Source organism: Neurospora crassa, linkage group IV, assembly GCF_000182925.2.
Source record: "Neurospora crassa OR74A linkage group IV, whole genome shotgun sequence".
Classification (NCBI taxonomy): Eukaryota; Fungi; Ascomycota; class Sordariomycetes; order Sordariales; family Sordariaceae; genus Neurospora; species Neurospora crassa.
The window spans coordinates 4,999,769-5,022,995 of NC_026504.1; the positions used below are offsets into that span (position 1 = coordinate 4,999,769).

Below are 23,227 nucleotides of genomic sequence, written 5' to 3' on the forward strand. Positions count from 1 at the left end.
TATCAGATAAGGAGCTGCCCCTGCATCTGCCAGCTGGCCGCTGATCCTGTCGCGCTTCTGCAGCCGGAACTCAACCTGCAAGAAGCGCCGCGCCCCCACTCTTACCAGCTGCGGCAGGCTTGTGTTCCAAAAATTTCCATCCGTGCAGCGCGATTCGGCTGGCCATCTTGCCATACAATCCCTTCAACAAGCCATTTATCAAATCCAACCACCAGACCCAAGTCGCTCGCCCTGATATCGTGACCTGTCGCACAACCTCAATCGAGACCTCTGATTATTCATAAACATCAACAGCCCACAAGAGCCCCGAGAAACACATTTACAGCCAAAATGCCGTCCACACACAAGAAGGAGAAGCCGTGGGATACAGACGACATCGACAAGTGGAAGGTCGACCCTTTCACCAAGGACGAATCCTCCGGCCCCTTCCTCGAGGAGTCTTCGTTTATGACCCTATTCCCCAAGTACCGCGAGCGTTATCTACGAGACTCGTGGCCACTCATCACCAAGGCCCTCGACAAGCACGGCATCACCGCAGTTCTCGATTTGGTGGAGGGTTCCATGACAGTGAAGACGACAAGAAAGGTACGGCGGATGCGTTTGTTGTCTTTATAGTCACCACTCTTTGCTAACTCACGTCCAGACATATGACCCCGCAGCTATTCTTAACGCCCGCGATCTCATCAAGTTGCTCGCCCGTTCAGTACCAGCCCCACAAGCGATCAAAATTCTCGAAGATGGCATGGCCTGCGACATCATCAAGATCCGCAGCATGGTACGGAACAAGGAGCGTTTTGTTAAGAGGCGCCAAAGAATTCTCGGACAGAACGGCACAACGCTCAAGGCTCTCGAGCTTCTCACACAAACATATATCCTCGTGCACGGAAACACAGTGTCGGTAATGGGTCCTTTCAAGGGTCTGAAGGAGGTGAGGAGGGTTGTTGAGGACACCATGAACAACGTTCACCCAATTTACATGATTAAGGAGTTGATGTAAGTTTTGCGCCTGCACGCCCACTTGCGACGCCCCACAACAACAATAACTGACATGAGAAAACAGGATCAAACGCGAACTCGCAAAGGACCCCGCTCTTGCCCACGAAGACTGGTCTCGTTACCTCCCCAACTTCAAGAAGCGCACGCTTTCCAAGCGCCGCGTCCCCCACGTCGTCAACGACAAGACCAAGAAGAACTATACACCCTTCCCCCCTGCGCCCGAGAAGAGCAAGGTGGATCTCCAGATCGAGTCCGGCGAATACTTTCTCGGCAAGGAGGCCAAGCAGCGGGTGGCGGAGCAGGAGCGCGCAGAGAAGGCCAAGCAGAAGAAGGAGGAGAAGAAGCGCGAGCGCGAGAAGGAGTATGTGCCGCCCGAGGAGTTGACGGACAAGAAGGCCAAGAAGAGGAAGACGAGCGACTAAGCTGGTACAAGTGGTGCAATCCAAAATATGGGGGCGGTGGAGGTGGAAATGGAGTTGAGGAAGACGATGATGAAGAGAAAGAGAAAGGATCCTGGAATCCCATGATACCCATACTTCAGCAGACGATTGAGATTTCTCCTGCTTCGGGATCCAAGGGTGATCTGGTTGCTAAATTTCACCAAAAGCCTTTGTCAAATGTGTTATCAAAAACAATGACTTGTCCAGAAAAGATGTCGGTTCTTGAATCTGTCGACATTTCGAAACCCAAGGCCGAAACAAAACCCGATGACGATCGCGAATAAAGCCCGATGTGGCAGACCCGCACCACAACCGGGCTGCTCCACCCCGGCGGATCGCAAACCAGGGGCATCACAAGGCGGGCCGAGGCAGTTGCATCATTGGAGCGGGATCCGGCAACGAATGCGGGGGAGAGTGGGGGCGGCCATTGGTCGGTGGCAGGGTTGGTGGGAGAGGCTCAATGACAGAGTGACAACACCCCTTTCCCCGGGTCCAATTGATAACAAATCTGGCCGATGTCGCAACTGATTTAAACTTGATGACCCTTTCCTTCTTTCACTTCTTGAACATACTTCAACACTCATCCAGTGGATTGGCCTCGGTAAAACACAACCCACACATAAACACAACGCCAAGATGCCTCTCCAACTCACTGTCAAGAAAATTGACGGTAAACCCGGCCAGGTTTACTACCCGTAAGTGTTTTGTTCTTCCTCTTCACATAACCTCACCTTTCTTCTCCCCCATACATATCCCCATCACCACCACCAACCAACTCACTCCCACCATCCTCCCCGCATGACTAACCCTCGGCCTCCCCATCTAGCCTCCAACTAAACACCATCCCCAAACCAACCCCCGGCCCCGGCGAGCTTCTCATCCGCCTCCGGTCCTGCGCCCTCAACCACCGCGACCTCTTCATCCGCCAACACCTCTACCCCGGCATCTCCTTCGAGCAACCTTTTCTCGCTGACGGCTACGGCGTCGTCGAGTCCACTGGCCCTTCCGTCTCCCCTGCCGCTTCCCAGCTCGTCGGCAAACCCGTCCTCATCACCCCCAGCCGCGGATGGATTTCCTCCCCCGACGGGCCCGACGACCCCAACCAGCCCTGGACGGTCATTGGCTCATCTCAGTTGACCGACGCCGGCACGGGGCAGGAGTACATTGTTGTTCCCGAGGCGGAGGCAGTACCCGCGCCAGAGCATCTGAGCGCTGCTGAGGGCGCAGCCCTCCCGCTCGTTGGACTAACGGGGTGGAGGGCGTTGGTGACCAAGGCGCAGGCCAAACCGGGGCAGAATATTCTCGTGACGGGAATTGGGGGTGGTGTGGCTTTGCAGATGTTGCAGTTCGCGGTGGCCATGGGGTGTAATGTCTTTGTGACGTCGGGTAACGCGGAGAAAATCGAGAAGGCGAAGAAGATGGGAGCCAAGGGGGGCGTCATTTACAAGGACAAGGATTGGGATAAGCAGTTGATGAAACAGTTGCCGAAGGACAGGCCGTATCTGGATGCGGTGGTGGATGGAGCGGGTGGGGACGTGGTGGCGAGGAGTGTTAAGCTGTTGAAGTCGGGAGGCGTGATTAGTAGTTATGGCATGACGGTTTCGCCTAAGATGGATTGGTTGATGCAGGCGGTGCTAAAGAATGTGGAGTTGAAGGGGTCGACGATGGGGAGCAGAAAGGAGTTTGAGGATATGGTGGCGTTTGTGAGAGAGAAGGGAATCAGGCCGGTGGTGAGTAAGGTGGTGAAGGGACTGGATAATTTGGAGGGGATTGATGAGTTGTTTGAGGAGATGAAGGAGGGAAAGCAGTTTGGCAAGTTGGTGGTTTTGATTGATGGAAAGGAGGACCAGGACAAGAGTAAGTTGTGAACATTTCTGGCGCTGGGGAGAAAACGATGTGAGGAGGTTATAACTGATCATACCTAGTCTCAGTAGAGCACTAAAAGCATCAAAAAAGGAGCGATATCTTCCAATGTCTATACTCATTGAGCAAAAGGAGGACGCACGAACGATGTATTCTGACAACTTGCATATTAAATGAAAATAGAACACCCACACAAAAGAAAGAAAAGTGCGAAAGGAAAAAAAAGACAAAAAGAAGAGGACCCATCTCACCAGAACACCTTCCCATTTGGACGAGCTGGGAATCGAACCCAGGACCTTTCGCATGCTCAGAATAAACATGCTAAGCGAACGCTCTACCAACTGAGCCACACGCCCTCCGCGGAATAAAAGTGGAGATATGGGTGAAGGTGAAGGTGATTTGGGAAGTGGACGAGCTGGGAATCGAACCCAGGACCTTTCGCATACACCTAGGTAAGAAGTATGCTAAGCGAACGCTCTACCAACTGAGCCACACGCCCCTTAGTTATTGTTTGTTGGAGATGCGGCTCGGCTGAAGGGTTGATCACAGCGAGTGTAGGTGGTGGTGAATATCGATGTTCGGAAGGGAGGGGGAGAGATTGGGGTTGGCGGTTTGGGTATATAATTATTGCGGTTGCAACGGAAGGGAGCGTGATGTGAGTTGTTGCTAGGTGGATGAGTTTGATTTATTGCGAGCTGCAATTTGTTGGATTGTGGAAAGCTGCGCAATGATTGAATTGTTGTTGAGTGCCTGGGAAGTGGTGTAGCTTGTTGTTGTGTTGGTGAGGTTGGCTTCTTCGATCCTTACCGAGACTGAGGGTTTCAAACTGGTGGCCACTGCATCGTTTATTCTTGTGGATCAAGCTCTGAGGAAGACCTGGTGGGCTGCTATTGGCGTTCTCGTCATTGGTGTGCAAATACTAAATGGAGGAGGAATGTGCAAAGGCGTGCGGAATGGAATCTGTTTGGGAAAGGGTGTTGTTGGTCGTGACCATCATGACTCGCAGCCGTGTCTGGGTACTTGCCTACCTTTACCGTCGATGCTCGCCAGTGATCCACAGCATGGATGGTTTGATGATCCAACACTTTCCTTGTTTGGGGCCTTACAGTCGGCCAAAAGCCAGCGAAATGGTCAGACAAAAACAAGATAGGAAGGTATCCGATGTGTTGTGGTACCGGTGTGATTCTTCCCGCCGTTTATGTTGGCGCTTGGAGGGAATAGCAGGTACGATGCGGCAGGCGTTTGGCTTCTATATGAACTCTTCCTGATCCTGGCCAGTTTTGCGCCATCTGTCTTCTTCCATCGTCTGTTATTCTTCGCCACCATTTGTTATTCCTCGGTTTACCGCTCAATATCTGTAAAGCCGTTCATTCTTTTCATTTTTTTTTTGGGTCGCCCGAGCATCAAACCTTTCTCTCGATCACGTCCTCTCCACAGTCTTGACATCAACGACAATATTTCGACCATTCTTGCCCGACTTCGCTTATCAGCAACTGATATTACGCATCGCATCGTTCTCTACGCGAGCCCAAAGAAGCCATGCCGTTCAAGGAGCGTTCATTCCCCCCCGACTGGCACACAATGGACGACACCGAGAACTGGTCCGTGGAGGCGCTCCACGGACTCAGAAAGCTGTGCAGGATGCTCGACATTGAACTTCATGTCGAGGATGATATACCAAAAGATTCGGAACAACTTTTGAATGAGCTGATGAAACACTTCGGTCTGCCCTACCGGGATTTGATGTCGTGTTGGGTACACCACGTGAAGAACCACAACCATTACGACGAATACCTAAGTGAAGCAAAGAAAAACAACTATATTCTGCTAAAAGCCGAAAGATGGGAAACAATCACCGAGCCATCGTGCTTGACGACGCTTTTTAGGCTCTGGTCGCCGGCGGAGAGCATGGGTAAAATTGGTGTACGTATTGGTTTGAAGGGCTGTAGTTGTATGTGTCGCTTCTTGCAGGTGAGTATCTGCCGTGGTCCCTTCTATTTGAACAGACTTTCTGACCAGATGTGCCAATTACAGGGCCAACGTATGAACGATTACTGCGAACATATTATATGTGAGCCCCCCCCCAAGTCGGAGAAGCGAGCGAACATCCTGTCTCAGAAAAACCTGGCACTCACATGTTTAACTGAACAGATGTCCTTCGCTTTATCCTCAATTGTCCCAAAGAACTCCCCTTCCGTGATGCCTTCACTCGACCGGAATACGATAGCATTTTCGCCCATTCTTACCCAGCTCAGGCCCTCCGGAACGCCAAATCTCCCAATGAAGACTGGCGCAAAGTCCTAGACAGGATCCCACACGAAGCCGAAGTGATTATCTATGCCACCAAAGAAGACGAACTGCTGGTCTGCGTCAACTGCTTCCAGCCGATAAACGGCGGCAATTGCGCTCAGCCCTGCCTTGGCTGTGGAAATTTGATCCATCAAGACTGTTACAAAAAAAATACGCCTACGCTCGACTTTTTACGATTGCGACATCCCAAGCCTGATGCGAAAAAATGCGCCGTGTGTCAGGAAAAGCAGAGATGGGAAAAGTGGACTGAGTCACAAGGACCGCCACTGACAGGGGACTACGAACCAAGCGAAGAGGAGGAGATGAAGGATGAGTCTCTTAAACCGAAATTAATGAGAATAAAATACCTCAAGAACGGAAAATGTTACAAATTTGAGGCCAAAGAAGAAAGTTCGACATGAGCACCAACGGCGAAACGGGATAAGGGATGACGCACAATAAGCGGATATAACATGGCTGGTTTTGGTATTTGGGCATTTTCATTTCCTGTCGCACTTGATCAGCGGAACAAGCTGCAGTTTAGAAGATTGCCAGGCTACTCCGGGCATGCACCGCTATGTAACAAGCACTTCCGACTCTTATAAATATATGGTCCCATCCCTGTAACTTTCGGCACTTAGACCGTTCCTCCAGACGCGCAAAGATGTTTCTTTCGTCCTGACTCGACCACCTACAAACGTGCAGGTGGTCAACCAAGACGGAGCTTCGGCGTCTCACAACTTCCACCCTCCCGGCATCTTCAAAGGCACCTTCAGCATCCCATTCTTTGGCATCCTCCCCGCCCGTACGTTAACCTGTAGCGCCTGGTGCAAGAGTTTCGGCTCCGCCAGTCCCGAGTCGCGCTCCTGTCTCCAGGTGACGAACTGGTCTTTTGTTGTTCCCTCTTTCAGGTGCTTGTTCAACCGCTTTTGGTCGGCGACGGTGGTGTAGGGCTGAGGAGAGCGGGAGTCGGCGGAGGGGTAATCATGGCCTGTGTAGATTCTGTAATGGGCGGGTAGGGAGAAGAGTGTTTGGACTGAATTGTATCTGTGGGGAGGGAAGGGGTTTGTTAGTTTAGTGTCAGGGTCTGATGTTAAAGATTGTGAGGAGGAAAATGAAAAGAAAAAAAGAAAAATTGAAAAGAAACTTACAGTGCGTGTGCATCGCCCCCAGGAAAGTCGCACCGCGCGGACCCAATTTCGGGATCAAAGAGGGAATCGCCGCAAAAGATATTCGCTGTCCGTCCGTTTTTGTTGTTTTTGCATCAGCATCAACCACCCCTATCCAAGTACACAACCCAAACAAAAAAAACATCATTAAAAAACTTACATCCAACCATATACCCAACATGATCCGGCGTATGCCCCGGCAAATGCTTCACCTTGACCTTCAAGTCACCCACACGAAACTCCTCGTCATCCTCAAACACCCGATCAAATACCCCCTCCCATTCCTCCCTGGGAAGCCCGTAACTTTCCGCAACCCTTTTTTGGACTTGCACGATCCTTTTGCCTATGCAAATCTCGGGCTTTTTGGTACCCCCATTTTTCTCATCCTCCTCTTCATCGTCATCATCACTAGCCAGTTGGGTTTGCAGATAGCGAGAAGCAGTGAGGTGGTCGGCGTGCACGTGAGTTTCGAGGATTTTCACAATCTTGTAGTTGTGGGAACGGATGAGAGAGAGGAGTAGGGAGTCGGCGGTGGTGGTGGAGATACGGGCGGTGGCGGGGTCGAAGTCGAGGACGGAGTCGATTACCACGGCGTGGAGGGTGGAGGGGCAGGCGACGAGATACGTGAATGTTGAGGTTGTAGGGTCGAATAGGGGGTGGATTAGGGGTTCATGGTCTTGAGGGGTTGGTGAGGACATTGGTGGATGGATGGGTGGGTTGGACGAGTTTGATGGATGGAGATGTTGCCTGTGCGTGGTGATTGTGTGCTTGTTGAACTGTTGTGGTGATTTGAAAAATAGGTGGACTACTATTGCATGGGTTGCTTTATATCGTTTGAGGACGGACGGTTGGGTCAAGAGGTAGCGATATTCAGTACCCGGACGTCATCCATCTCGTGTCAGATGTTGTTGACCCTTTTCGTGGCGTATACCATGATCGAGAATGTGGTCGCCGACTGCTTAACTTGCTTGTAAGGGGCTCATTCATGCCCGGCCAGACTCGAGAACAAAACGATTTTGGAATTAAGTTCACCCCAATTGTGATGTCAATCTTCCGATCGGACAAACACCTTGTGCCAATGGCCGTTAGGTCACTGAACCCGTCGGCAAGGACAATGGCCGGATAGACTTCCATGCACGGCGGTCGGGCCCGGAACTCGGAGGCACGGAGCGGGACGGGTTTTGGTAGTTGGCCACTCCATCATGTTTCCGGAAGTCGGTCCCTGAAGGTCTGGTTCCTTGACGGTGACTTCGTTTATCCGCCGGACGGTGCATGCTTATACTGATTCCCGACACCCTTGACAGCTCTTGTCAGCAAGGGGTCTTTTCGATGATTAGACAAGTCTGTAGGGGGTAACAACAAAGTGGTCGCCGACCTGTACCATGCTAATAATAAACAGCATGAGGGGATCGACAACCCATGGGTGGCGTGAACCAGTCGATTTCTATCTTTGGCTGGTTCGATAGACCAGGTCAACACGTGTGAATCCACAACCAGAAGAATAGGTCACAAAACCGTTGAGAAGAGGTCGCCGTCCATATCGTCCAATCCGGGGTAGCGTCGGGGTCCACCAGTCCAGCATGGCATGAGCCACTAGACTAGACACTCGGCGATGATGCGCGCTGTCGGCGTTCTTGGGTAAATTCGTATTGAACGCCGAACATATCGGCGAGTCGGGGATCTTTTCGAAATACACTACAATGACCAGATGAGAGGGTACGTACTTGAAGTGGTCGCCGACCACTACCTTGTCTATATTTGACAGCACGAGGCAATACACGGGTAAATCGGTTTACAAGATCGAGAATGCCATGTAGTAGACCTCCGGTATTCATCTGGAACTCTAGTTCCCATGGTGAAATACGAAACAGGGTCGGCATGGCAATGTCCCTTGACACTTCGCTTAACAGGTCGCCGTCCAGGCTATCCCGTCAAGGCGGTAGGGTAGCATAAGCCGTAGTGCCACTCGGCGAGGATATACGCTGTCGACGTTTATGGGTCCAGATGAGGTACCTTGTCCCGTTCTACACTATCGGTAAATAGGGAGATCCCCTTTGTCATGGTAAGCATGTAAGGGCACAGAAAGTGGTCGCCGATTGCCCCTTGCTCATGATTGGTGGCATAAAGCATAGACTGGCCGGCGTTCATCTAAAAATCGAGGTCCAGTAGGCGACTCTCCAGCCGGGTTAACACGTAGGTTCTACCAGGGAGGGAAAAGCGGCTTCATAGCACTGATTGAACAGGTCGCCGCGGACTTTTCCCCGTAACGGTTCGACGATCCACGCCGTCCAGTCCGGGGTAGCCGCGGGGACCACTCTAGCATGAACTCAATCAGCACTCCGCGAGAATGCACCTTGTGAGCTTGTGTGAATCCGTTCATGCTGGTTGACGACCTCATCGCCAACCAAAGATCCTCCCCGTGATAGGTTGATGCCATGAGACTTCCCCGGAGCTGTCGAAAGTGCCTGGCCCGAAGATATCCTATTCAAGCTTGGATGCGTCGGTAGGTCAACTCGTCGGCGAGCCGGTGACCGCCTTAGCAGACGTTACGGCAACCTCATGGGTCTTCCCTGGGTCTGTCAGACTGTTAAAGCTTTGATGAGCAGTTTGTGCCTGGTCTATTACATTAGAGTGCCCGAGCTCAAACGCCACCTGGAGCCTAGTTACCTCTGGCCTTTGGTTGTCAAACTCAGCTCGTCGTCGCCGTCGTTGTGTGAATGACTTCGTTGCAACTGACAAAGCTCTGAATAAGTGCCAAGCAAGCTCATCGCATCGCCGCCACTACTCCTTCGACCCCTCGTGTAGCTTTTGATGACGACAGAATGGGCAGTTCAAAAGCATCGCGAAGTCGGACCATTGAAGTCGCCGTCTAAATAGGGGCCCCTGAGCGTCAACAGGTCCCCGAGAAGTACCTATGTACCTTCCCCAGATCCCCGAACAGCATCAAGTGGATCGTCGGCAGTCAAGCAGCAGGTCGCCGTCTCCGCAGATGAGGTGCCCGAAAGGGATTTCGAAGTAACGCCGTACCGATCAAAGTCCCCGAAGAGCATCGAAAAGAGGTCGCCGTCACAACCAATAACCAGCCGTTTCAAAAGCCCGTAGCCCTACGAGGTGCCCGACTCCTGTCGTCTCCGTCTTGAAATCCCCGGAAACGCCATCAAACAAGATCCCCGAAACGAAGCACCCCTTTCCCAAAAGGGACAAGTCACCAAAGTCACCGGCGACATTCTTTTCTCGGCGATCGAACCGATTCGTGATATTTGTGCGACTTTCTGAGCGAATACGTACAAATCGTGCCATGGTTCCGGCGATTTCAGGGCCATGAATCTGGCCAGATACCATGTAGGTCATTATGGACTGATGGGAAGGTTAAACTATCCAATAAGCAAGGGGAGTGGGGTGGTTTAACCTATGGTCGTCCATGCGGCTGATTGTTATTGCGCCGTCCCGTCGCCGCCTAGAGCGCGCCCCCGGATGCAGTGTTTGTGCATGATTCCAAAGTCTGGTGTAGCCCGACAAAGAGGACGGCGACAATGTTTTGGGTTTGGGTTATCCTCGCTTCATTCATAATTGGGGTTACCTAATCAAGGGACACTGGGTTGTTGATCGGAAAGGGGTTGTTCGGCGATGTCTGAAAGAGGAGGGAGGTGTTGGTTGTCGTCGTCGTTGTTGTCGTTGTGGAGGTTCCCGAAAGACAGGCGGCGAAGAAACAGGGATTGAAAGTGACACGCGGGAAACAGGGGGGTCGCCGTCGCCGTCCAGAACATTTTCCCGGGGAAATTTTTGACTTGTGATTTCTCAGCGAATCGGATCATAACGGGCTCCACTGGGATGCCGACCCGACCAAGGCAGGTAACCACTGCGGGCAAAGTCGAGGGTTTCCGGGGTTTTCAACTTCTCTCTCCTTTCAACAACATCAACCGAGATCGCCGACCATCATGACCGCGTCTCCTTCAGTGAATTTGGTGTTTGCCGTTGCCATTTCCATTTTTTGCCTCGGATTATCCGCACTATGTACCGCGCCCAAGTGTTGCTGCCATCGTTCCATTTACATACGCCTCATTCCAATGTTCTCCTACCCTTTTGTCCGTATGTCTCAGCCTCAACCTCTCAAAACCCAGGGAGTCGGCAATTGGCCGAGTCTCCTCTAACCACCATCCCCATCAACCATTCACACGTGCGCGCCACGAGTAGAAGAAGCAAAACCCGCCAGCCCGTCTTTGGTTATTCATAATCTTGGCGTCACGATATCACGAGGGACATGCATCTATGAGGTTTCTATCACACATCTGGGAAATTCCGGGGGATGCCGTCGAATCCAGGTGACCTTCCAAGGCATCAAGCCAGCCACACTGACACCGTCAAAAAACACTTCAAGGAAGCTGTTCCAAGACAGTGTAAATATGGGAATGCCGACTCCAATCCCAAACATTCGGGCAAGCTTCTCGTTCGGCACCAGTTCAGACTCAGACAAGGGAGGACCGGAAGACGATCGGAGGCTTACTGAGGACTAACAGTATCCCTGCAATCTAGCTCACTCAACTGCTAGCTCCTGTTAGCGCTCGGTTAGTCTCCCCGACACCCGCCTGGCCCGCTTTGGAGAATTGCCTAATTCCGGCCCCAAATGTCACAACCACCTTGTGACCCACCGAACCCGCCCGGTGACCCAGCGCCGCCCGATTTGCAGGGAAATCGACAAAAGGAAACCGCCTCCAAAGAAAAAAATAATGAAGCGATTGCCGGCATAGGCCCACCCCTGTTAGTGCCCGTATGTACCTCTAGTGCCCGTAGTGTCCGTGGTGCCCGCAATGCCCTCATCGGCGAGCACCTACACCCCGGCCCAGCAAAGTAGAGGGTGGACTTCCGATCGTCGCTTTCCGAGTTCCCGCATTGTCAGTGTTGCGCTACAATGGACGCCGATACGGAGCCCCCTTCTTCTTTATTCCACCTTGAATGACGGGAGTGACCTAGTGTCCGTTTGTGCATAATAAAAAAATCTCTCGGCCTTTCTCTTCTCTTTTTTTTTCTTTCCGGTTTTGTCCTCTTTTCTGTTTGGTTCAAGCTCCATTCATCAGTGTTGCTTCGCCATATTTGGAAATAATAACAAAAGTTGTGAATCTCTGACCAACCAGCCAGCCATCTTATACACTCACTTGAGTGTCATACACACCTGACACGAAACAAAACACAACATGAACACACTTGTCACGGGCGCCGCTTTCGGCGCGGCCCTTACTGTCTCGGGCGTCTACCAGCCCTCCGTCATCGTTTCTCAACTCAAGTTTGAGAACTGGCACATGATCCAAGCTTTCCTCACTGCGGCCGCCAGCTCTGCGTACGTTCCCTTCCTTTCCTTCCAACCCATCTTTCCCAAATCACCTCCGCTAACCAAACACTACTTGCTCTTCATAATATAGCGCCCTAGTCCACCTCCTCCAAACCCTCTCCCCCACCGCCTTCCCCCTCCCCCCACGCTCCTACTCCTCCATCTCCCTCTTCTCTCGCTACGACGGCAACCTCCTCGGCGGTATCCTTCTCGGCACCGGCATGATGCTCTCGGGCGCCTGCCCCGGCACCGTCCTCGCCCAAATCGGCACCGGCGTGCGTTCGGGTTTCTATGCTCTCGAAGGCGGCATCATCGGCGGCATTGTCTTTACCGGCTTTGTGGGGCCCTGGATCGCCAAGCGTAACGCGGCTGCCAAGGCCGCCGAAGCCGCAGCCAAGGCGAGGGGAGAGGGAGAGGAAAGCAAGGAACTGACCAAGACTGTTTATGAGAATCTGGGTGTGTCCAAATCGAATGTGTTGGTGGCGTTTGAGGCGATTTGCGCGAGCGTGGTGGTTTCTACTGCGTTGTGGACGAGCGTGGGGCCCGAGGCCAAGATCTCGCCTGTTGTGGGTGGATTGTGCATTGCTGGTGCGCAACTGCTGAGTTTGTTGCTCAGGAAGAACTTGGTGGGCACTTCGACGAGTTTTGAGGAGGTGGGCGACTGGTTCTGGGGTATCTTCAAGGGCAAAACGCTGCCGCAGAGGTATAACAACTTGTTGTTTGTCAGCGGCTGCGTGTTGGGTGCGAAGCTGTTGACGGTTGCGTACCCTGCTCTGGGCCAGGTCACCGACGTTGCCGTGTCGCCTGTTGCCGCGGGATTGGGTGGTTTCTTGATGATCATCGGTTCGAGGATGGCGGGCGGGTGTACTTCTGGTCACGGTATCAGCGGTATTTCGCTCCTGTCCACGTCGAGCTTCTTGACCATTGGAGCGGCTTTCGGTGCTGGTGCGTTGCTTGGCTTGTTGAGGGGCTGAGTTGGGGAGCGGTGGTGAAAACAACACGGAGAGAAACCCCCTTTTCTGACGTTACACCGATTACCATCGTGCATGGCACATATCAGCGATGGGATATCGGAAACAATCGAATCGGTCTTCAACATTCAGATTTCCTGTACATATTTCAGTACATCAAGACTTCAAACTTAGCATGAGATACCCGCCTTCATATGGAATACCATTATCACCACAGAACACCTTGAAACCAAATTCTCCGCATAACGTTTCTTCCTTCCATCTTTCAACCAGACATTTCCCATCAAAAATCGAAGACCTGATGTTGCCAGGCAGGCAGATCACAAGGCAAGTGCCACGAAATGACCAATCTCAACATCCCCTGTGTGTCCTACAGCACCTGCTCGCAGCCCTGATTTCAAAGCAAGCTGATGACCACTGGCTCAGACTTGACTTTCTTCGTTTTCTCGACCTTGATGATCTTCACTGGGGACTCCATTTCCTCCTTGAGGACAGCAGCCTTGTCTTCATGTTTCGTGTGCGCATCTTCTGACTTCACAGTCTTCTTCACCGCCATGATCAGCTTGTTTCTTCTGTACTTTGCACCCTTTCTCCCAATCTTTCCCGCGAGCCTTTCGTAACGAAGGGACGACATAACACGATTGGCCGGCTTTCGACGAAGTTGACATCGGAGCCTGCGAACTTTCTGCTTCAGCTTGCGAACCTTATGCTTTGCTGCACTTGAGACAGCGTCTTGGGCGGTTGCAGGCTGGTCTCTGGGCACCCCTTGCTCTTTCTTGACTTCCGTGGGCACTAGTTCGGCCTTCACCTCAGCGTTGCTGGGGTTCCAAGGACAATTTGGACAGCACAGGGGGCATCCAGTATCTCCTTCGCAGGCTGCTCGACGTGCACGATAGATGTTCTTGCATTTTTGGTGCGCAACACGGCCGCAAACTTGGCATTGATCAACGCCACGGCTGGCCTTGGCTTCCATGAAGCAGAGCTGGCAGTCCTTGTCGGAAATCATGCTGTTGATGTCTCGAGCTTTTACAAACTTCTGGGGCTTGAAGCCAGGCGGCGCGTTGGCAAAATATTCCCCAAATTCAACTTCGTTAAGGTAACCTTCATGATGCAGGCGCCTTGGGCACTTCACGACGTGGAGTTCCAAATCTGGGTATGTCCAAAAGTCAGTAATTATTTAGTCTGAGATTAGGTTACTTAGGACCACTAACAGAGTATATGTGCACAAGTTTCACTTAGCGCCCGAACCTCAAACTGTCGAGTGTTCAAGTTAGCTCTCTCTGTCCAATGTAAACTTTTTCCCCAGCACGGTGACCTACTTTATGATTACAGTTACACCCCCTTTCTTTCCCCAATCTGACAACAGCGTCTGATAATTCGATCACCATCACCGACGTAAACAAGTCTGGCAAGTCACGTTCCTCGACTCGAATCACTTGGAAGATTTGCCTCTTTGCATGAACAAGCACTGATTCGAGAGCCTTCTTGCAGGCCTCCTCGCCTGCAAGAAAACGTAGACCTGAGTCCTTTATTCGTGGAGTGCTTACCCATTCCACCTCGCAACGTTTCAACGCATTCAGCAACCGAAGAACGTCTCCTTCTCTCTTCACCTGACCATCGAGGCCACGCAGCTTGCATTGCTTCCAAAGGGTGAACTCATCGTAATCTTCCCACTTCGTGTCGTCAGGCAGCCGTTCCGCAGGGTCGACATCCTGCAGCCATGGAAGCGACATTGTCGAAGCAGGTCTGAAGTTGCAGGTAAGCGAAACTTGACGGGGTCGGCGGAAGCTCCGAGTGGTACGCGCATCAAAGCTGTGAGCAGGGGGGTAGGTGCTTCGAAACAGCGAGGGATTTGGGAGACGGTTGCAGAGGGAATTGCAAGACGGCCGACAGAGGAAGGAAAAAGAGTCCGTCGCAAAGTGGGGGAACCGGCTGTGAGAGAACTGATTTCAACAAGACCGGGACCGACTTTGGAAGAAGAAATCTTTTCAGACCGGATGGGGGCACGGTTCTCAACACTTTCCGTCTGTCTCGGTGAAATTGGATCACTGGCAGAGGAAGGCGCAGGCCACGAGCGGGGATGCCTGACGTTAGAGGTAGTTGAGACCTGCTTCTGTCGTTGAGGCACTCTCTCCCTGGAGGGCAGGTGCAAGCATTGGGTCTGGTCCAGTTGCGTAGTGATATTTCGCGTCATTGCAGGCTCAGAAGGAAGGTGCAGTGATGTTGACCGATAACGGAGATTGGTATGGCGGTGAATCAGATCAATTTCATTTGAAAGGGAAAGACTGTGGAGGGACTTATCGCATTATCCCGGCACGACAGAGCAGTCACTGGCGAGTCGTCGATTCCTTTCTCGTCGGTACCTTCCATGGACGGATTCATGAGAGCCCAATCAACCCGCCGCAATCGGGAGTCGTGGGATCTGCAAGAGGACTTCCTGTTTGTAGAGCTGACCCAATCCATCATTCACCCCTTCCCACCTGCATAATCCTCCATCAATACTGCCCATTCTCACCCTCACCACATCCCACACACCCAATCTCTCATTGAGATGGACCTCATACCTCCAAAGCGTGTATCTCTCCCCAACCAGGACACCCAATCAACCGTGGGCTGTGCACCGCAGGCACTTAGTTCTCACATTGAACACATTATTGATGTTCACACATCCCTTATCGGTGCTGCAATTGTCGCCGAGCGGGACCGAGCAGAGCCAGATGCCCGTGCAGCTTCTACCGTTTCCAGTCTTCCGCTCCATTGTTGGTTCCGTGGTTGAAGTAGACCGAGTTGGTGGTATCGTCGAAGGTGACATTGCCGAGACCGAAAATGACGTGGGTGTAGGTGCCGCTTTTGCTGTTGAGAGGTTAGTGGATGGCGACAATGACGGCCAGGAAAAACTGGAGGTTGGATTCGGTTGACTTTCAAGGGCGGAAGAGAGAAGGCTAGCCGAGTGTACCTGGTGAACATGTTTTTCCAGGCTATGATGTCCACTTCTATCGGGCAGAAATGAAGCAATGGTACCAAATATTGCGGGCCGTGATCGCTCGTTTTTGAAGTGACCTCTACTGAAAATATCGTTTGTAGCGCGTGTAGCTTCGTCCGACTTGCCAATCTGATACCCGTCCTCAGCGAACGTCGCATGCGGGCCGTTAGTGTCAAAGGATCTTGTATGGAAACGCCTCCGGAAAGCTTACGGCGTGGATGCATGATAACTTCGACGGACAATATGCTTTGGTCAAGTATCATTGGAAAAGATGGGGGGATGAATAGGCGAAGATAACGCTTTGGCAGATACTTCCTCACTGCCGAGACGCCCAACCTTTATTATGACGATAGACCCTGAGATTGCGGACCCGGACTTTGGAGTACTCCTATCTGAGAATATGTTTGACATAAGTGGTACATGGGCAAATATCTACCCTTTGCAACAAGTTTCTCACTGCGGTACGTAGGTATTGTCCCTCCTCCCTTCCGACTGACTCTTGACCGAGGAGAATGGATTTCTCACACACGCCTTTTTCCTAGTTTCCCATAGCGATGGATTACACACCTGCATCTGCAGAACCTGTACCAGCGATGTTATTGATAAACGCTTTCAAGTTCATCTCTCATCGAGCGGTGAACATTGCTGCGAAGCTGTATTCTTGTAAGGATTGCGACCCCGACTATCTCTTCGGATTAGTTACCAGCGCAGTTGCGCTCGCATCTTACCACGGAATAGAGTTAAAACTTCTTTTCCTCATCAGAAGATCGTGCTGGTCATTGAAGCTATCCGCGACCATTTGCCGGATCATCCAGCATGGCAACGTTGCGCGGAGGACCTCGCAGTCGCACCTGACTTTACGGCCATACTATCTCGGCAAGATCCCCCGACTATAGATAAAAGGCTCCCCAGTCTCCATCATCTGCGGGCCTAGGGAGAAATGTAGTGCTGTGAAAGGTCACGCATTGGTGGCCAAGGCTTTTGATTCAGGTATTTCGCGATGGTTTTTTTTTTTTTTTCTTTTTTTTGCAAATTTTTTTTTTTTTTTTTTTTTTCTTGGGTTAGAATCCTTCTCCCCCAGATCAACCACGCTCTCGCTCCAACAAACCCTCACATAAGCACCACGGACTGGCTGCAGCATCCAAGTACTGGCAAGCAAATCGGTTCCCCTGGTGTAATTGAAAGTTTCTAAATTTACGAGCGCTCCGCCCACGTAATCTTCTGGAAATGTGATGGGCCGGTTTGGCGTTGACTTAGATCGCAGAGGCATATGCGAAGAGATCAGTGACGCGGTTGAGGAGTGGGATGGCCGATACAAAGATGAGGGCGTGTTTCGGTACTTCTAGTAGGGAAATCCATCGGAATGTCCCCGAGTGTCGGTTACGTAGAAATTGCGCTTCGTCACAAATTACCCGGAAAAACATGGAGTCCTTTGCCCTAGTCATCTCAGAGACGTTGGCGTGACCCTCAGCCTTGAGGGTGGCGCACGCCATCGCGAGCTGGCGGGCAGCAATGCGCGCAGCCTGTGCGCGGCGGACGGCAGGTGATTAAGCAAGATAGACGTTAGGTTGGTATGACATTGCTTGATGATCCAGTCAACCTTGACAGAGGTTGACGGGATGAGCACTCTTATATGACAAGCCGTGCGCTCTGCTGAGTGATGTGTAATTGGTGTACTCGGCGCCACACGTACGGTGGCCCAAGTGTGACTTAGGTCGTTTATAAAACTGGTCCAAGCTCCCATCTGCAGCCAGCTGTTGGCTATTTTATATCAACGCCTCAACTACACTTACAAAATTCAATACTCACGCCCAGACCTTGAACTTTGACTTCAACCTTCCTAGCTTCTTTCCTCTTTTCCTTTTTTCTCTTCTTCCTTCTTTCTTCCTTTCTTTACCTCTTCTTTTTCTTCTTCCCTTTTTCGTCTTTATCTTCTTCTTCTTTTTCTTCTTCCCTTTTTCGTCTTCATCTTCTTCTTTTTCTTCTTTCTTTCTTTTTCTTCTTTTCTTCCTGCCCCGGCCAAAAGGGGGGGGGGGGGGGGGGGGGGGGGGGGGAGCGGGATCCATTTGCATTGTCACCTTACCCCAACTCAAAAATTTGGAGAAGAACCAAGTCTAGGGTACCCTACTTCAAACCAAACCAAGCGATAAAAGCCAAGGTCTATTTGCACTACTACCTAAAGTCTTAGCTCCCGTTTGGAGCAATGAAGTAATGAAGTAATGAAGTAATGAAGTAATGAAGTAATAAAACAATAAAGCAATGAAGCAATAAAGCAATGAAGCAATAAAGTAATAAAGCAATGAAGCAATAAAGCAATAAAGCAATAAAGTAATAAAGCAATAAAGTAATAAAGTAATGAAGCAATGAAGCAATGAAGCAATAAAGCAATGAAGCAATAAAGCAATGAAGTAATAAAGTAATAAAGTAATAAAGTAATAAAGTAATAAAGTAATGAAGTAATAAAGTAATGAAGTAATAGGAGTTAATAGGAGTTAATGAGAATTAATGGGAGTTGATGAGTTTTAATAGGAGTTGAAGTGACTTTGCGGGAGACGGCTTATTATAGTCTCTATCATATAACCTCCGACAATAAGCTTCAGCGGACCCGCCCCACAATTATGTGGGTCTCCTCTCCTCGAACTTTTGTAAGAGGAGGTCTGTTACGGTTTTACGCGAAAACGTCGTCGGCTACAGTTGTATATATATAAATCGGCCTCAATAAAGACTAGAAATCTATAAACACTTGTAAATATCTTAATAATAATAAATCGTATTTAGAAACGGCTTACTTATTAAATATAGTATAAGTACGAACTTTTATAAATTTTTTTTTTTTTTCTATTATTACCTATATTAACTATTAACTATTTATTAGGGGATTACCTTTATCGGTTATAATAATTATTACTTAAGAAATAAGTATTGTATTTCTATTAACTTTAATCTAAATCGTTTAAAATTTAATTAAGATAATAGCCTAAGTAGATTATACCTTCGATGAAATTTTTACTTTTATCTAATATTTTAAAACCTATTCTAACCTCACTACATTACCTATACTAAATATAACTATATAGTAATATATTACTATAATTATTGAATATACGAACTTAAATAATTATAAATAATTTTAAATTCGGTTTATATATATTATCGTTCGACTTTTATTTAACCTAACTATTCGATTAACGTTTAATTAAACCCTATATTAGCCTCACCCTAAATAAATTAAATATATCTATTATATTATTTATTAGTATAATAATATAATTTTAATTACTATAACCGAATTTAGTAAAAGTATTATACTTTAAATAATATTAATCATTCTTCCTACACAAATTACATTACAAATTATACCTCTTACTTATCTTAATTAAAAATAAAGGAATATTATTATAATATATTTTAATACTAAACTCCTATTAATTAATTAAAACTTCTATAAAGTATATAAACCTACCCTATTTATTCTAATAGGTAATTAATATATTTAAATTAATATATTGTAAAATCGTATATATTCGGAATATTTTATATATATTCTCCTCGGACTTAAATAAACCCTCTATTACTAATTTCTTAAACTCTTTTATATTTTAAAATTCGCTATTCGGATAATATTTATTACTATTAATAAACTTTATACTATTTACTAATAACGCAACTTCTATACTTATTTCTCTAATTTTTATTAATTCCAGCGGACCCTACCCCTTTTAATCCTATAGTTCGAATGTATAGCTATATTAACTAAAGAATTAGAAATATATATATAAGAATATACTAACTTCTATCTATTTAGACAATTAATAAATTTACTTTAAATTATTCGTACCTCTATCGACCGGCCTAATATTAATATTATTTTTAATTCTATCCCCAAACTTAAAATACAAAACTTTAAACATCTTAAATTCCTCTTCGGCCCTACTTCCAATAATATTATCCCAAAAATAATTATTTATATTAATAATAAAAATTTAATTAATAAAGCGAAGAAGTATCTTATCCGCTCCTTAATTAAATATAGTCTCTATAATTAATCTAATATACATCTAACTATCTAAATATACTACTTATATATCCGCCCTATAAATTAAAATCGCTTTTATTATTAATTTATTACCCCCAAATCCTAATATTATATTATTATATCTATAATAACGTTAGGAATAGGAATAAATATCCCTAACGTAATATATATCGTATAATATAGTTAAATTAAATTTAAGGATATTTCGGATTTATAGTAGTATTTTAACCGCGCTATTTATAATAGTAAATATAGTTTCGCCTACTTTTTTATACCCTACTAATACTTTAACCAACTTAAATTCGAATTCGTTAAACCGTCTATATTAATAATACAACCTACCGACCCCTTACGTATATATAAATCCGATTCGTCCTTTATAATAAATACCCTATTTAAAATTATATAATTTTGATTATTAAACCGGATTACGAATATACAATCTATAAAAGACCCTATCTATAGTATATTCCTACTCCAGAACTTCTAATTAAAAAAGTAGATAAAGCGGAATAAAAAGTAACGAACCGACCTAATTAATAATTATCCTAATATATATACTATTACTAATATAATATATTTTTGCGAAGCCCTATTTAAAATACTATAAAATTATATCGACTACTAGAATTACTTACAAAGTACTTACTATAATAAATATAATTATTACTTTAATTAAATTAAATAAATGCCCCTAAAACCGAAGAAGCTTAGTACCCTTATACCTATAAATAAGGTAGGCTTATTCTTATTTTACTTCGAAGGTTTTTTTATAGAATATATTATATTTATATTTATAATATTAAATATCGATTTCTAATTACCGTACTCTATTCTTATCCCACCCAAAATATTTTAATAAATTATACGCTTAATAATTAGTAGAAGCGTATCCGTACGTACTATAGTAAATATAATAAAAGGTATACCCCTCCTATAAAATTAGGAGCACTTAAATTAATATAGTTCCAACCTCGTTACTAAATATATTAAACTATTCTCAATTATTAATATTATTTCAAATAATAAATATAAAAATATTTATACTAATAATATAGTATATAGTAGAGATAGTACCGCTTTACTTACTCTAATTATAAATCCTTTAGAAGCGGCCCTATATATTATTATAACCCTAGCCCTTATTATACTATTATATTCTACTTAGCGTCCTACATATAAAGGTCGACAACCGAAGTATAATAAACATTAAATTTAAATTAAATCCTCTTTCCTCCAATTAAAATCGAATCCCAATATTTATAGGCGTAAACAGGAACTATCTTAATTACTACTTTACTCCTATCGTTCCAATACTATCCCCTCTTTACTTTAGTAGGAATAGAGGAAATAAAATCTCTTTACTCTAATTAGAATAGAAGTAGTAAAATCCCTTTACTCTAATAAAAATAAAAATAATAAGGTCCCCTTAATCTAATAAGAATAAAAATAACCGAAGTCCCTTTACTTTAATAAAAATAAAAATAATTAATATAGGAAGGGTTTAGTAAAATAATTCTCTATAAAATGGAAGACGTACATCCTTTTAATAGGGTTTCTATATATATATAACCTAAAATTAATAAGGGAATACCTTATATAAATAATATATAAAAAAGCTAATATATATTACAATTTTTATAAATTATAAATTTCCGAATTATTAATCTACTCCTCTATATATATTTCTTTAATTTCCTTACCGAGATTTATCTATATACTAGTAACTAATAACTCCTTTATTAACTTTTTAATATACCTTATTATATCGCCCTTTTCTAACCACTCCTTAAATATCTTTTAAAAGTCTATAATAACTACAAACAAATCGCCTACGCTTAGAATTCTCCTTAGTAATATAGTAATAACAATTATAAATTGCTTAAGGATTTTAACTACTCTTATTTCTTATTTATTAAATAATAGAATTGAAAGGGTACTATTAAAAGGTATAAAAGTAATACTAAGAATTAAATTAGAGTTTAATACTATATAGCGCTATACCGTTAAGGTTATCTATATTATTATAATAGGTAGTATAAATTCTTTATCATTTTTATTACCCCTTTCAGTATACCCCTTACTATTATTAAAAATTTTAAAGTACTAACTATTACTATTAATAGGCATTAAATTTATTTAATTCTTTTAAATATTAAATAGCTCTATACAACCTAGTATATTTATTCTACGCTTTATATTAATAAATATTTCGTTATATAGGTTTAAAAAAGTAATTCTCTTCTTCTTAACTATAAGTTAATCGTTTAGTAAGGATACTACCCGCTTACCCCGACCCGTCCCTTCAATTAGAATTAATATAGCGATCGATAATTAGTTAGTATTATTAAATATAGGATTCGAAGAAATAATACTAATAATAAGTAGCCCCAATAATTCCTCTTCCCTAATAAAAAAGGTAATAAAAAATATAAAATAAATAGTATTATCGTAACTTAATAGTTAGAAGTACTTATTGTTACTAGCTTCTTTAAAATTAGAAAGTTTATTACTATTATTATATAGCGATCCCTCTTAAGCAACCGCTATATTAATCGAATTAGTAATATTATTATACATTACTATTATTAAATATACTATATATAGCAGCATTATTAGTAGAATATATAGTATTTAAAATATTAGGCTTCCGGTACTTCCCTTTACGAAGGCGGTTAATCGGACTTAACGGACTTTATTATAATTGCGAATAAAGAAAAACCCTTACTAGCTACTATATATTAATTAATATTAGTAATGCTTTATAGCCCTAATTTTAATTCTTAATAACCTACTTACCTAGTAAGTCCGTTAGGGGTTATTATTGGATATTATATAATAGAGATTACTATACCCCTATCCCTAGAAGAAGATTCTTAGGGTCTTCCTATTTACTACTTAATTAGTAAATAGGTACTTACCCCTTCTATCGGAACTAATTAGGATATTAAATACCTACCTATTCGGCTCTAATTTAATATTTAAATATTATAGTAAGTATTTATATTTTGTAATATTAATTTCGTATAAGTTATATTAACTATTTACTTTACATTTACGTTTATTACGACCTTCGATTTTCTTCGGGGACTTCTACGCTTCCTTAAATATAAAAGCGAAATCTATATTAGCATAAATAGGGTCTCGCAATAAA

The 23,227-nt window shown here is 45.8% G+C and overlaps 7 protein-coding genes and 2 non-coding genes across 10 annotated transcripts; 5 read left to right on the forward strand and 4 right to left on the reverse strand.

The window, feature by feature from the left end:
- The first annotated feature begins 151 nt into the window (after nucleotides 1–151).
- NCU07041 (90S preribosome/SSU processome component KRR1) lies at nucleotides 152–1,925 on the forward strand. Its single transcript, XM_957087.2, has 3 exons — nucleotides 152–585; nucleotides 644–993; nucleotides 1,061–1,925. The coding sequence occupies exons 1-3, from the start codon at nucleotides 331–333 to the stop codon at nucleotides 1,416–1,418; spliced, it is 963 nt and encodes a 320-aa protein (XP_962180.1). The 5' UTR covers nucleotides 152–330; the 3' UTR covers nucleotides 1,419–1,925.
- A 13-nt stretch (nucleotides 1,926–1,938) lies between these two features.
- NCU07042 lies at nucleotides 1,939–3,617 on the forward strand. Of its 2 annotated transcripts, XM_011395921.1 has the most exons (3): nucleotides 1,939–2,131; nucleotides 2,263–3,293; nucleotides 3,362–3,617. In XM_011395921.1, exons 1-3 carry the CDS (start codon nucleotides 2,073–2,075, stop codon nucleotides 3,376–3,378), a joined length of 1,107 nt encoding a protein of 368 aa, XP_011394223.1. In that variant the 5' UTR covers nucleotides 1,939–2,072; the 3' UTR covers nucleotides 3,379–3,617. The 2 variants fall into 2 exon arrangements, with proteins under 2 accessions (XP_011394223.1, XP_011394224.1); XM_011395922.1 differs by having other exon boundaries at nucleotides 2,263–3,617.
- Nucleotides 3,568–3,655, reverse strand: NCU15201. The gene has a single exon. It is a non-coding gene; the product is annotated as a tRNA-Ala (tRNA).
- Nucleotides 3,656–3,706: 51 nt separating this feature from the next.
- Nucleotides 3,707–3,798, reverse strand: NCU15202. Its single transcript has one exon. It is a non-coding gene; the product is annotated as a tRNA-Ala (tRNA).
- An 839-nt stretch (nucleotides 3,799–4,637) lies between these two features.
- Nucleotides 4,638–6,223, forward strand: NCU07043 (hypothetical protein). Its single transcript, XM_957089.3, has 3 exons — nucleotides 4,638–5,270; nucleotides 5,334–5,370; nucleotides 5,451–6,223. Exons 1-3 carry the CDS (start codon nucleotides 4,839–4,841, stop codon nucleotides 6,008–6,010), a joined length of 1,029 nt encoding a protein of 342 aa, XP_962182.3. The 5' UTR covers nucleotides 4,638–4,838; the 3' UTR covers nucleotides 6,011–6,223.
- Nucleotides 6,224–6,322: 99 nt separating this feature from the next.
- NCU07044 (metallo-beta-lactamase superfamily protein) lies at nucleotides 6,323–7,455 on the reverse strand (the record flags this gene model as incomplete). The annotated part of the gene is made up of 3 exons (XM_957090.2): nucleotides 6,323–6,635; nucleotides 6,740–6,824; nucleotides 6,918–7,455. The coding sequence occupies 3 exons, from the start codon at nucleotides 7,453–7,455 to the stop codon at nucleotides 6,323–6,325; spliced, it is 936 nt and encodes a 311-aa protein (XP_962183.2).
- A 4,213-nt stretch (nucleotides 7,456–11,668) lies between these two features.
- Nucleotides 11,669–13,294, forward strand: NCU07046 (hypothetical protein). The gene is made up of 2 exons (XM_957092.2): nucleotides 11,669–12,092; nucleotides 12,175–13,294. The coding sequence occupies exons 1-2, from the start codon at nucleotides 11,950–11,952 to the stop codon at nucleotides 13,055–13,057; spliced, it is 1,026 nt and encodes a 341-aa protein (XP_962185.1). The 5' UTR covers nucleotides 11,669–11,949; the 3' UTR covers nucleotides 13,058–13,294.
- A 157-nt stretch (nucleotides 13,295–13,451) lies between these two features.
- On the reverse strand, nucleotides 13,452–14,787 carry NCU07047 (hypothetical protein; the record flags this gene model as incomplete). The annotated part of the gene is made up of 3 exons (XM_957093.2): nucleotides 13,452–14,203; nucleotides 14,266–14,308; nucleotides 14,602–14,787. The coding sequence occupies 3 exons, from the start codon at nucleotides 14,785–14,787 to the stop codon at nucleotides 13,452–13,454; spliced, it is 981 nt and encodes a 326-aa protein (XP_962186.2).
- Nucleotides 14,788–15,771: 984 nt separating this feature from the next.
- NCU07048 (hypothetical protein) lies at nucleotides 15,772–16,933 on the forward strand (the record flags this gene model as incomplete). Its single annotated transcript, XM_957094.1, has 4 exons — nucleotides 15,772–15,917; nucleotides 16,139–16,221; nucleotides 16,391–16,498; nucleotides 16,617–16,933. The coding sequence occupies 4 exons, from the start codon at nucleotides 15,772–15,774 to the stop codon at nucleotides 16,931–16,933; spliced, it is 654 nt and encodes a 217-aa protein (XP_962187.1).
- Between the last annotated feature and the right edge of the window lie 6,294 nt (nucleotides 16,934–23,227).

Coding starts and splice junctions, on each gene's coding strand:
- NCU07043 (XM_957089.3), top strand. CDS start 4,839: ATGCCGTTCAAGGAGCGTTCATTCCCCCCCGACTGGCACACAATGGAC. Junction 5,271..5,333: donor GTATGTGTCGCTTCTTGCAG/GTGAGTATCTGC, acceptor TGCCAATTACAG/GGCCAACGTATGAACGATTA. Junction 5,371..5,450: donor TTACTGCGAACATATTATAT/GTGAGCCCCCCC, acceptor TTAACTGAACAG/ATGTCCTTCGCTTTATCCTC.
- NCU07046 (XM_957092.2), top strand. CDS start 11,950: ATGAACACACTTGTCACGGGCGCCGCTTTCGGCGCGGCCCTTACTGTC. Junction 12,093..12,174: donor ACTGCGGCCGCCAGCTCTGC/GTACGTTCCCTT, acceptor TTCATAATATAG/CGCCCTAGTCCACCTCCTCC.
- NCU07042 (XM_011395921.1), top strand. CDS start 2,073: ATGCCTCTCCAACTCACTGTCAAGAAAATTGACGGTAAACCCGGCCAG. Junction 2,132..2,262: donor CCCGGCCAGGTTTACTACCC/GTAAGTGTTTTG, acceptor CTCCCCATCTAG/CCTCCAACTAAACACCATCC.
- NCU07041 (XM_957087.2), top strand. CDS start 331: ATGCCGTCCACACACAAGAAGGAGAAGCCGTGGGATACAGACGACATC. Junction 586..643: donor CAGTGAAGACGACAAGAAAG/GTACGGCGGATG, acceptor ACTCACGTCCAG/ACATATGACCCCGCAGCTAT. Junction 994..1,060: donor TACATGATTAAGGAGTTGAT/GTAAGTTTTGCG, acceptor ATGAGAAAACAG/GATCAAACGCGAACTCGCAA.